Here is a 12,954-nt window from a genome sequence, read left to right as displayed (position 1 = left end):
TCAGACTGGATCATGAGCCATTACAGAGATTAGTTTGACACTCCTGATTTATTAAATAAATTTATATTTCACCAGCTTCCATCTGAACCATAGACCCAGAGCACTAACCTGGAGCTCAAGATTGCTAGCTCAGTAACATTACCACTGCATCACCAACCCTCCTGATATTGTCTTCAGCTGGAAATAGCTGCAAAATTTCCCAACAAATTTGTCTGAACATCTACATCTTCCAGCTATTCAACATATATAAACTTTTCCCTCCTAGAGTCATAGAATTATGTCTTACATAGGCCATAAGACCATAAGACACAGGAGTGGAAGTAAGGCCATTCGGCCCATCAAGTCCACTCCGCCACTTAAATCATGGCTAATGGGCATTTCAACTCCACTTCCCTGCACTTTCCCCGTAGCCCTTGACATAAACAGACCCTTCAACCCAACTCGTCACGCTGACCAGGTTTGCCAAACTGAACTAGTCCCGTTTGTCCTGCATTTGGCCTATATCCCTCTAAACCTTTCCTATCCACGTACCTGTCCAAATATCTTTTAAATGTTGTCATTGTAGCCTCCTCTAATAACTTACTCTGGCAGCTCATTCCATATATGCATTGTGTTGAAAAATTGCCTCTTTTAAATCTTTCCCTCTTAGCTAAAACTGTCTACAAATGGTAGAGCCGATGCTCTGCTCTTCACTAGCACCTTTTAGAAAGCTACAAAACGTCAACCTGCACTGTTGTTTCATCCACCAGTTGCTGTCAGCCTCCCGATTCACCCTGAGCTGGGTTACCTTACTGAAGCCCGACTGTCATTTTGTTTTCACACAGCGAGGAGATTGTGCCATCGTAAGTCCCAGGCTCTACAATTGGTTTTAGCTGGCGAACTGGGTCGATGTTTTGTCCTGCTGTCCATTTGGCTGGCTTGCTTGGAATGGAGGTGTTTGGGAAGTCAGTTTGGGATAAGGGAGGCCCAAGGACTCCTGGAGACCCATTAGAAACCACAGGCACCCTCCCATTTTCCTGGTCACAATTCCTCATGTCAGAGTGACTAAATGAATTAGGTTTATTGTCACACGGACTCACATGGGTACAGTGAAAAGTTTACAAGTCACCATTTACAACACTGGGGAGAGTGTGGTGTAGTAGAAATAGCACTGGCCATAGTAATCTAGTTCAATATTCTCAGAACTTGGATTCAAATTTCACCAAGGTAACTGGCTGGAGTTTAAATTCAATGACTCAAGCAAAAATGCTGGGAATTAAAAGGCAGTTCCAAGAATGGTAAGCACAGAAGTATCTTTATTTTGTTAAAAACCCATCTTGCTGCCCTCATGCCCTTTAGAGAAGGAAATCGGCCAAGCTTACACAGCCTGGTCTGCATGTGACTCCTGAAGCTTGGCAATGTGGTGGACTCCAAACTTGCAGGTAAACCGAGGACAAAAACAGAAGTTGCTGGAAAAGCTCAACAGGTCTGGCAGCATCTGTAAAATTAGAGTTAACGTTTCAGGCCCGGTGACCCTTCCTCAGAGCTGTTCTAAGGAAGGGTCACCAGACTCCAAAATTTAGCTCTGATTTTTTTTCTTCACAGATCCTGCCAGACCTGCTGAGCTTTTCCAGCAACTTCTGTTTCTGTTCTTGACTTAAAGCATCTACAGTTTTTTTGGTTTTTGCAGATAAACCACTTGGTTTGAGGACAATTGCGTAAGAGCTGTGCCTGAATCACATGAAGTGATACTTATTAACTCAATCTCTTGTTTGCTGCAGGAAGTGGGTTAAAGTCACAGGATACAGTGCATAGTAGGTAACCCATCTCCATTGGGAGCAGCTTGCCAACTCTAGCTGGACGTATTCCTGGAGATCTTCCCACTTCCTCCAGCCATGGGTCACCCAACATGTCCATCTCAATGACGGTCCCCAATCAGAAAGCAAAGGATTGGCTGATATTTGACTGTAAGTCCTTATTACCTTTTTGGAAATAATAATCCATAGCCTTGGACAAAAAAAATAGAGAAAGGGAATTAAAAAGCCTCTCTAATTTTGTCTTTCCTGGGATTGTTGCTTGCCACAGTGTTGTACAGTTCTAAAGAAATGAAACTCATTGAGCTATATACAGGGAAACAGACCGTTCAGTCTAAGTTATCCATGCTGACCAGATATTCTAAATGAATCTAGTCCCATTTGCCAGCATTTGGCCGTATCCCTCTAAATGCTTCCTATTCATGTGCCCACCCAGGTTTCTTTTAAATGTTGTAATTGTACCAGCCTCCACCATTTCCTCTGGCAGCTCATTCCATGCATGTACTACCCTCTGTGTGAAAAAGATACGTGTCAGGTCCCTTTTAAATCTTTCCCCTCTCACTTTAAACCTATGCCATCTGGTTTTGGATCCCTCAGCCTAAGAAAAAGACCTTGGCTATTCACCCTATCCATGCCCCCCACAATTTTATAAACCTCTATAAGGGAACGGGGAGAAAGCAGGAAGAGGGGACAGAGTTGGTCAGCCATGATTTAGAACATAGAACAGAACACAGACCTGTACAGCACAGGAACAGGCCCTTCAGCCCACGTTGTTGTGCTGAACATGATGCCAAATTAAACTAATCGCTTCTGCCTTCCCATGTTCTTTATCCCTCCATTTCCTGCATTTTCATGTACTAATCTAAAAGCCCCTTAAATGCATCTATCATATCTACCTCCAGCACCACCCCCGGCAGCACATTCCACACGCTTGCCACTCTGTGTAAAAAGTCACCCCTCACATCTCATTTGAACTCCCCCCCTTGCCTTAAATGTATGTCCCCTCGTCTTAGACATTTCAACTCCGGGAATAGGATTCTGACCATCGGCCCTACCCATGCACCTCATAATGTTATAGATTTCTATCAAGTCTCCTCTCAACGTCTGCCACTCTACAGAAAATGCCCTGAGTCTTTCTAGCCTCTCCTTATAGTTCGTACCCTCTAATCCAGGCAGCATCTTAGTAAACCTTTTCTGCACCCTCTTCAAAGCCTCCACACCTTTCTATTGATGTGGTATTCTTAAGTGTAGCCTAACCAAAGTCTTATAAAGCTGCAACATGATATCTTCACTCTTGTACTCAATTCCCTGAGCAAAAAAGACAAGCATGCCACATGCCTTCTTTTCCACCCTGTTTACTTGCGTGGCCACTTTCAGGGAGCTATGGACTTGAACTCCAAGATCCCTCTGTAGATCAATGCTGTTCAGAGTCCTGCCATTAACTGTATACTTTCCCTTAACATTTGATCTCCCAAAGTGCAGCAACCTGACACAGATTAAACTCCATGTGCAATTCCTCCGCCCATATCTGCAACTGATCTATATCCTGTTGTGTCCTTTGACAACCTTCTACACTATTCACAACTCCAACGATCTTTCTATTGTCTGCAAACGTACTAACCCACCCATCTACACTTTCATCCACGTCATTTATTTATATCGTAAACAGCGGTGGTCCCTGAAGAACGCCATTAGTCACGATATGTGCAATGACAAGGCCATGGGCCAAGTGCTGGAAAATGGAATCAGAATAGATGGCGACTGGCACAGGCTTGTTGGGCCGAAGGGCCTTTTCCTGTGCTGCTCCATGACTGGTTGGGCAGCCTCGAATTGTTTTTACATCCTAGAAAGGAAACGTTTCATTCCTGGAAACTCCAGAGCCGTGCTATAGAGTTGGCAGCTGCTAGACAGGGTTAAAATCTGCAGACGGGGAGAGAGAAACTGGAGAGTTGCGGCCAGCAGCAAAGCTGAGCTTCCTCTGTTTGAGGGACAGGAAATATGTCATTTTTTTTGCTCTCTCTCTCTCTGTTGCTGCAGAGAAGCAGCAGGATTTGTGAGACCGAGGAGGGAGGGGAATGGTAGGAGTGGCTTGAATAATTGATAACTCTCGCCTCTTCCATTGGCAATCAGCTGGAGGAAGGGAGCGCACCGTGGGGGCTGAAGATGACAAAGGTTTGACAGCAGCGTTTTGAAACAAGCCCAGGCAGCTTCTGGTTTCGACCGGCTTCTCGCTGACAAATGTAGGGCAGTCGGTCTGGGTCAACGATCTCTCATCCCCCACACCCTCCGACCCCAAACCCCAACAAAGAAACAATGTGATAACGAAGGGAGGAAATATTTGAGACTCCGGGAACGCAAATGCAAAGCTGCTGGAAAATGAAACTGCAGGTACTGTGACAATGCTCTCTTCTGGCGTCTATGGGAGTGATAGCCTGGAATACAATCCTGGGCAGCTCCACTGTGCTATTGTAGCCTTACCACAGTCAGCCTGAACAAAAGGGCTTGTGTTGCTGGTGGAATCAGACATCTCTCCAGCTGGCTTTATCATTACTCGGCTTTAAGATCCAGTCTGCTCTTCCTGTTTATTGGCCCAGTCTGATCTAGCAGCTCATTTCTGAGGGTCGACATTTTTACATTAGATTTGCTCGAGTGTTTCTCCATCCAACCCACCAACACCCCCGTTTTTGCTGAAAGCTTACCAGCTTTTGATAAGTGCAGCTTTGAGTTTGTCGTCCTAGTCGGGATGAGTTGGTGTGAAGATTGAGAATACAGTCTCCTTCTTGTTTTGAAATGTGTCAATTTTGGAATGGCAGATTTCACCCTCCGCCCCCCCTCCATTTCCCGGAGGGAGAGGGGGCGGAGTGGGATTGCTGGAATGAGTAAGAAGGAGGTTGTGTTGATACGGGGTGGGGAGAGGGTGTCTGCTGCAGATTTTGTGTGTGTCTGTGTTCCCTCGGAGCTGTTGTTATAAAAATGGAGGCTGGACCGTGAGCTATCATTAGATGTGAAGCAGCTTTTTTTTGACACGGAGACAAGATAAATTAGTGAGCGTGGCTTCCCCTTCATTTACTGCTGTCTTTGTTTTTATGGAGGCTACCACTTTGTGCTGCCCATGTTTTTTTTCTCTCTATATATATTACAGCAGCAGGACCTGGGTGTGTGTGTATGTGTGGTTTACAGCAGGTGCTGCTCTCTGTTCCTTTACCCCTCAGCCCCAAAACAGATCAGTGAGCGTTTGTAACAAAAAAAATGAATGGTCAAGACATGCCTTGCCTATGTGGCATCAGAAACCCCTGGAAACTGACGAGCCAGTCCCTGAAATCCAATATTCCTGCTTGTGTTTCTAGGAGGGTCATTTAAAATGCAGCACCTCTCATTTCAGGTCAGTCTCAACAACACCATTTGTTCGGATGAGCTGGGCGACTTTTGGCAACTGGTGCCATAGTTTCTGTCCCCCTTCCTCCCCCCCCCCCCCCCCCCCGCCTTTAGCACAGGTTTGGGGCAAGGGACGGTGTTACTGAACTCCAATCCGGCAGCGAGACATCGTGAATGGGAAGAGTTGCATTGATGTAGCGCCGCGCGGAACCGCGATCTCCGTTGCGCCGGGCAATCAGTGGAATGCAGCCGTGCAACACTGCGCAGCGAGCTGCCACAAAGCAGCAAGTGAGAGGGGGATGGTGGTTATGGCTGGTGATTTTGCTTAGCTCCTACACAATATGGAGGTTAGTAACAGGAAAACAAATGTAACTGTCGTGATAGTCTGGTGCCCAATTGTAGTCTGTTACAACCAAGTCCTACTCACCCAGGGTTCACTGACCCACACCAGTTCCGGGCCTCGGTGTCAAAAATTCTCATCCGTTTTTTATTGCCACTTCTCTATTGCTCCTCCCTCCTTCACTGTCTCACTTCCACAACCCTTTGAGACATCTGCACTCATCAAATTCTGATCTCATGGGCATTCTCAATTTTATTGAAGGCCCCATCATTGACTGTTTTGGTCCAAAGCTTCAGAATCCCTTACCTAAGCCAGTCTGCTTTCCCTCCTTTTAAAGGGCTCCTGAAAAACCTATTGCCAGTTTCAGTGGTGTTTTCTGTAGTTAGGCTGTGTGTGTCGTTTGCTTCATGATGCTGCTGTTAAGTGTTTGCTGGGGGCTAGTGATGGTTTAGTGGTTATCACCAGGTTATTAGTCCCAAGGCTCTGAGATCTTGGTTCAAATCCTGCCAGGTGGATGGCGGAATTTGAAGTCAGTAAAATCTGGAACTAAGAGCTAATTGTTGTTTTTTTTAATTAAAGAATACCATTTGGTACCCTAATGCACTTTAGGGAAGGAAACTACCATCCTTACATGTGACTCCAGACCCATTGCAATATGGTAGACTCTCAACTGCCCTCAGGGCATCAACATCCTATGAATGAATTAAAACAAAGCTGTGTTCGAGGTGCTATATAAATTCACAAATACTGTTGTTACGCATAGCACCTGAATCAGGTTTGCCATCTTGGCTCAGGTAAGTGTGTAGAGCTGGGCAGCTAGCATTTCATGCTGTGTCAGTGTTTAATCTGCATTCTGTTTATTCTTGGTTATCAATACCAGCTGCCACGCCACCAGTTCAGCAATTATCGAACTGACTAACTCACGGATCGGGGGTTGGGGGGATGGAGGGCAGGAGATTGTCGAGATAATCTTCCAATCTTCCACTGGATAATTTTGACCTGCGTTTATTTTAAGAATCCTCTCATTTATACCTCCAGTTATAAAATGATAATATAAAATGTCTGTAGGTATCCTTGAGAAATAACTGCCTTGATGGAACTATTTATTCAATGAAATGCTTCAAAATGATTAGATTAGATTCCCTACAGTGTGGCCCAACAAGTCCACACCGCCCCTTGGAGCATCCCACCCAGACCCAACCCCTATAACCCACACACCCCTGAACACTACGGGCAATTTAGCATGGCCAATCCACCGAGCCTGCACATCTTTGGGCTGTGGGATGAAACCAGAGTACCTGGAGGAAACCCACACAGACACGGGGAGGATATGCAAACTCCACACAGACAGTTGTCTGAGGCTGGAATTGAACCTGGGTCCCTTGGTGCTGTGAGGCTGCAGTGCTAACCACTGAGCCACCGTGCTGCCCCACATGCATAGTGGAGACTTGCAGTGTGTTAACTACAGACAAATTAACTAACCAGGAGTCTAGTTAGTGTGGCTATTAACTAAATAGTAGCACAGTTACTTGCTCAGCGCTGACATACAATTATTCCAAATGCTTTCTTTAGCTAATCGCAGGTTTGTTACAGTGTGATAATTCAGCCTTTCACCCTACTTTATCAGCACTCACTCTCCAGATTCACCTAGTGCCATTCTGTTGTCTTCTCCATGTATCGCCCGCGCATTATTCCTTTTTGGGTTATGGTCTAACTCCCTCTTGAATGCTTTGCTTGCAGTCTCAGACTGGGTTAGGTCATACTGTACAGGTACTGGTAACATTATAATAGTTCCCAATCGAATGCAAAGCAACCATTGTATGGTCTGGGTTCTGAAAGGAGCAGAGGCTTTTATGCACAAGCTCTTAAAGGTGGAAGAACAGGTCAAGAAAGTGATTAAAAATCATGTGGAGTCCTAGCTTTTATAAATAGAGGCACCGGGGCAACATCAAGGACATCATGATGAACGTTTGTGGTGTCATATTAAGACCATGAGATGTAAGAGCGGAAGTACGCCATTCAGCCCATTGAGTCTGCTCTGCCATTCAATCAGATCGTAGCTGATCCAATAATCCTCAATCTACTTGCCTGTCTTTTTCCAAAACCCTTGATTGCCTTACTGTTTTAAAATTGGTCTATCTCAGCCTTGATTATACTTAATGACCTCATCTTAATAGGCCAGCGCATTAAAAAAGTTCCAGAGATTCATGACCCACCAAGAGAAGAAATTCCTCCTCATCTCTGTCTTAATTTGGACACCCTCTTATTCTGAGATTATGCCCCCCAGACCTAGACTCTCCCACGAGATTGATATTTGATTCTGCCCCATTGGAAAAGGGATGGACAAGTGTAGTTACTAACACTCCCTATCTAATGGGAGGGGGTTACACTGACTAATGCAGCATTAATTAGCTGTAATCCAGTTTCTGGAGATATGTTGAGATATTCAAGTTGGTTATTCTTTTGGAAACTAAATTTGCCTCTTTTCAAATAAAATGTACAAGGGACAGGGAAAAGGCAGGAGATGGGCATTAGGTCAGACTCCTCATTTGGAAAGTCAGTGCGGACATGACGGGCTGAATGGCTTCATCCTGCACCAGAGTATCCAATGCCCAGGATTGATTTCAATGATGAGCAAGCAGGGTAAGTGACTGGGAATGTTCAGCGTAGCGATGGAAGTTCAAATGATAGGAGGCAGGTTTGGCAGTTTTGACAATGAGCTTATATGTATACTAGACATGCATCCATAATGTGTCTCAGCATGGCTTAGAGTCTCAAGATTCTGGGTTTGAATCACACTTTAGGGCTTTCAGATGCTGCAATCAGGTGTTGAGAGAGCTCTGCACTGTCAGAGGCACTGTTTCTCCAGTGGGATGTTAAGATAAAACTGTGTGAGTCTGTGAAAAATGCTTTGGAAAAATGAAGAACAGAGAAGTTATCCTTGGGCAATACTTATTAGTTTCTCAACATCAGCGTCATTACCACATTGCCATGCGATCCACTGTGATGATTATTCTGCAAGTGAAACCCCAATTCATTTGGGAAGTTGCTTGTAACATAACATGGGAGTTGCTGTGTGCACAGCACCATGCAATAAAGAACCAGGTCATTAAGGGATCCGATAGATCCTTGAACATTGGGAAATCAAGAGTTATGGGGAAAGAGCAGGAAAGTGGATGTGAGGAATGTGGGACCTTATTTGGTGGCCCAGGCTTGAGGAGCTGAACAGCCAACTCCTGCTTCAATTTCTTAAAAGTCTTACGGTCTAAAGCCATCAACCTGAAATGTTAATTCTGTTTCTGTCTCTATGGATGGTGCCTGACTTGCTGAGTACTTCCTGCATTCTCTGTTGAGTGTCTGTTGTTGTAAAGTATGGATTGAGGGAAAGATGTTGACCAGGACACCAAAAGAAAGGAACAGGGGACACCTTTGTGGCAAATAAAACAGTGTTGGGGTCTTTTACTGCCCTCAGAGAAAATGGCAGTGGTGTTATGGGTGACTTTCTTGTCTGAAAGACGGTATCTCTGACAGTGCAGTACTGCCTCAGCACTTCACTGGAAGGTCTGCCTGGATTGTGTGCTCCAGCCTATGGAGTGTGGTTGGAATCCAACATAAGAATGTTACCCACTCCAATAGCTAATTGAACAATTGCCAGATTGTGTTGAGCAGTGCAGAACTTTCTGTTGCTAACACTGAGCACGGTGAATCTCTGGTTTTGGAGATGGAGTTTGCAAGCTGCCAAAAATATTGATGGTAACCAGATCTAATTGTTACTTTCTGAACCAAATTTTAAACATTACCATGCCTCTGAAGGTTTGTTCCTATCTGACACTGAGTGCAGAACTGAGGGAGGGCTGCACTGTCTAAAGTGCCTCTTATCAGATACAACGTGAAGCAGATACCCTCACTGACTCTAAGATGGTTATTAACGGTGCCACTGCATTTCTCAGAGGAGAGCAGTTAAGCCTTCCCTGAGGGCAGTGTGACCCCCAACCAACATCACTCAAACAGGTGATCAGATCATTTATCACATTGCTGTTGGCCGTGGTGTGCAACGTGCAAATTGTTGCTACAGCTTCCTACATTGCAACAGTGATTACACTTAGAAAGCACTCTGCTAATTATAAAGTGCGTTTGGAAGGTCTCAAATCATGAAGTACACTTTAGAAGAGCAAGCCTTTCATTCTAGAGGGTGTGTCAAGTGTTTTAGGACACTACTATGACCCTAGATAATTTTGTGGGTTTTGTTTTATTCACTTGAGGGACATGGGCATCACTGGCAGCACCAAAATTTATTGCCCAACCTGAGTTGACCTGGTGAAAGTGGGGGTAAACTGCCTTTTTTTGAATTGCTGCAGTTCGCGTGCTGTAGGTTGACCCCCAATGCCCTTAAGGGAAGGAATTCCCAGGATATTGAGTTCATTATCCCATCATGGCAGATGGTGAAATTTGAATTTAATCAAGCAAAAAAAAAAATCTGGAATTGAAAGCTAATTTCAAGGTTACAATGTTGTAAATGCCAAAGGTTGTACCACAACCACTAGGTTCATTCATGGTGTTGAGAAGAGGAAATCTGTCATCCCTACCTGCTCGGGCCTACACGTGACTCCAGATTCATAACAGTGCCCTCTGGCCAAAGAAGGCGAGCCAGTGTGGCTCACATCTCGTGATTGAACATTTTTCCTGCCTGGCTGATGCCCCATTTTCAGGATTAAAAATCTGTCGCCCATACCTAATCTAGCCTACATGCATCTCTCGAACAACAGGAATTTGGCCGATTCTTAACTGCGGCCCCCCCGAAATGGCCGAAGATGCACTCAGTCCGAGGGCAGTTAGAGATGGGCAACAAATCCTGACCTTTCCAGGGTCACCAACATCCCGCGAAAGAGGATGAAAAGGACCCTGATCTGGAGGATCTCAGAGGGGCGTCAGGCTAGAGGAGCCCACAGGCTTGGCAGGGATTTGAACACAAGGATGAGAGCTCTTAGTGGCGTGCTGTAAACCCCAAGGCTTCCCTCCTGTGTAATTAAGTCACTGCCTAATGCTTATTCAAAGGACATCACACCTTTAAAAGTTCAGCTTGAGACAAAATATGGTTGTTGGTTCAAATCCCCTGTGGATTAGAACAGTATCAGAAAGAAATCATGACATCAAAGAAAGCATTACTCAGTGACTGCAGCAAAATAGTGGAAAAGCTACCAATTACAGGACAACAAAAGCAAGCGAACAATTTGTTAAACAGTTTTCTCTGACAATGAGCATCCATTTTACATGTTAACCTGCCCTCACTCACTGAGTGAAACCAAAAGTCTATCAAATGCTGGAATCTTCAATCATTCACACAAGATTCTGTGAAATTATTGAAGTCCTGCCGAATCCACCGAGTTTTAGTCCCAAAGGACTTTTTGTCTACTGGGGACCTGTAACTTCTTTGCGCCTGGAGCCTTTGATCAGATTTGTGTCTTTTCTTGTGGGTGGTAGCTATCCTAGCAGCAGACAGTGAAGGCAAATTGACCAGTGGAGAGGAAATGCAAAGAGAAATGTTGAAGCAGGTGCAAAGGCAGATTGTCAGCTGAGCTGGAAACTTGAAATTAGCACAGGCCCAGTCAAATGTTGAAAATATAACAACAGTGGGATCTTTTCTACCATTTGGAAGATTTCACACTGAGGGAAGCGGAAGTTAACAGTCAGTTCAGATTAGATTCCGTACAGTGTGGAAACAGGCCCTTCGGCCCAACAAGTCCACACTGCCCCTTGAAGCATCCCACCCAGACCCATCCCCCTATAACCCACACACCCCTGAACACTATGGGTAATTTAGCATGGCCAATCCACCTAACCTGCACATCTTTGGACTGTGGAAGGAAACCCACACAGACATGGGGAGAATGTGCAAACACCACACAGTTACCCGAGGCTGGAATTGAACCCGGGTCCCTGGCGCTGTGAGGCTGCAGTGTTTAACCACTGAGCCACTGTGCCATCCTAAAGGCAGGTTCTATTCCACAAAAATATAAAATGCTCACTCAGTAACCAGGCTGGAGTTTTCAATCTGGCAGTTTTATCAGATGTATGCTGCCTCGAACTATCCTTCCCACTTACTCTTGCTATCAAATGCCCTACTTGCTAATCCTCACAGTCTGCTGCTCACACACACTCCTTGGCATCCAAACCGACTCTTGGTTCCCAGTTTGATGATTCTCACCTCCGGCCATTTTATCATTGCCAGTATGTTCAACGGGGGGAAAATATCATTGTATTGTTTAAAAAACTCCATAAGCCCCTCTATCACATTTTGCATTTTGGAAATTACTGGGGGAAATGGTTTAACAGGAGAAGGCAGCAAGAGAAGTCCACGGCAGCATGAGTGGCTCACCTACACTACATTTCGATGGAGAAGTAAGAGTAGGGTGGCAAAAAGATAGGGAATTTTACCAGAAGAGGATCAGAGAGCTGTTCCTGCAGCTACATCTGTAAGTACACCTGCAGTGTCATTAGGGAGTAGACTCAGGATTTTGACCCAGTGACAGTGAAGGAACAGCGATATGTTTTCACATCAGGATGACAAGGGGATCTTCCAGGGGGTGGTGTTCCCATGCATCTGCTGCCTTTGTTCTTTCCAATGGGAAAGATCACAGGTTTGGAAGCTGTTGTCTAAGGGGCCTTGGTGAATTTTGGCTGTGAATTTTCTAGACAGTACACTCTCCAGTACTGAGTGTCAGTAGTGGAGTGAATGGATGTTTGTGGATGCGGTGCCAATCAAGCGGCTGCCTTGTCCTGGATGGTGTCAAGCTTCTTGAGTGTTGTTGGAGCTGCACCCATCCAGGCAAGTGGGGTGAATTATATCATATTCTTCACTTGAGCTTTGTAGATGATTGATGAGCTTGAGGGATTTATGAGGTGAGTTACTTTGTGTAGGATTCCAAGAATCTGTTCTGTTTTTGTAGCCACAGGAATTATATGGCTAATCTAGCTCAGTTTCTGGTCAATGGTAACCCGAGGATGTTGATGGTGGGGCTTTCAGTGATGGTGATGCCATTGAATGTTAAAGGGTGATGGTTAGATTCTCTCTTGTTTGAGATAGTTATTGCCTGGCATTTGAATGGCACAAATGATACTTGCCACTTATCAGCCCAACCCTGGATATTGTCCAAGTCTTGCTGCATTTGGATATGGACTGATTTCAGTAACTGAGGAGTTGGTGCTGAGCATTGGACAGTCATTAGCAAACATCTCCATTCTGAGCTTCTGTTGGAAGGATTGTTATGGATGAAACAGATAAAGATGTTTGAGCCTAGGACACGCCATGAGACAGATACTACTGGCAGAGGTGTTCTGGAGCTGAGATGACTAACCTCCGTCAATCATGTCCATCTTCCTTTATGCCAAATATCACTTCAACCGGGGAGAGATTTTGCTCCAATTCCCATTTACTCTGAGGATAAG

At 45.0% G+C, this 12,954-nt stretch overlaps 1 protein-coding gene across 2 annotated transcripts in view; it reads left to right on the top strand.

The window, feature by feature from the left end:
- The first annotated feature begins 3,756 nt into the window (after positions 1-3,756).
- LOC125467621 (E3 ubiquitin-protein ligase MARCHF4-like) overlaps positions 3,757-12,954 on the top strand; it is a 57,528-nt gene continuing 48,330 nt past the window's right edge. Inside the window, exon 1 of one of the 2 annotated variants that reach the window (XM_059640319.1) lies at positions 3,757-4,181. Coding sequence is in view for 1 of the 2 variants with exons in the window: in XM_048563736.2 (XP_048419693.1) it covers positions 4,152-4,181 (30 nt within the window). In the remaining variant the exon portion in view is untranslated. The remainder of the gene's footprint in view (positions 4,182-12,954) is intronic. The other variant, XM_048563736.2, reaches the window with a different exon arrangement.

Source organism: Stegostoma tigrinum, chromosome 37, assembly GCF_030684315.1.
Source record: "Stegostoma tigrinum isolate sSteTig4 chromosome 37, sSteTig4.hap1, whole genome shotgun sequence".
In the NCBI taxonomy this organism is placed as follows: domain Eukaryota; kingdom Metazoa; phylum Chordata; class Chondrichthyes; order Orectolobiformes; family Stegostomatidae; genus Stegostoma; species Stegostoma tigrinum.
The sequence above is the reverse complement of the archived record's forward strand: the minus strand, read 5'-3'. Positions and strand labels throughout refer to the sequence as shown.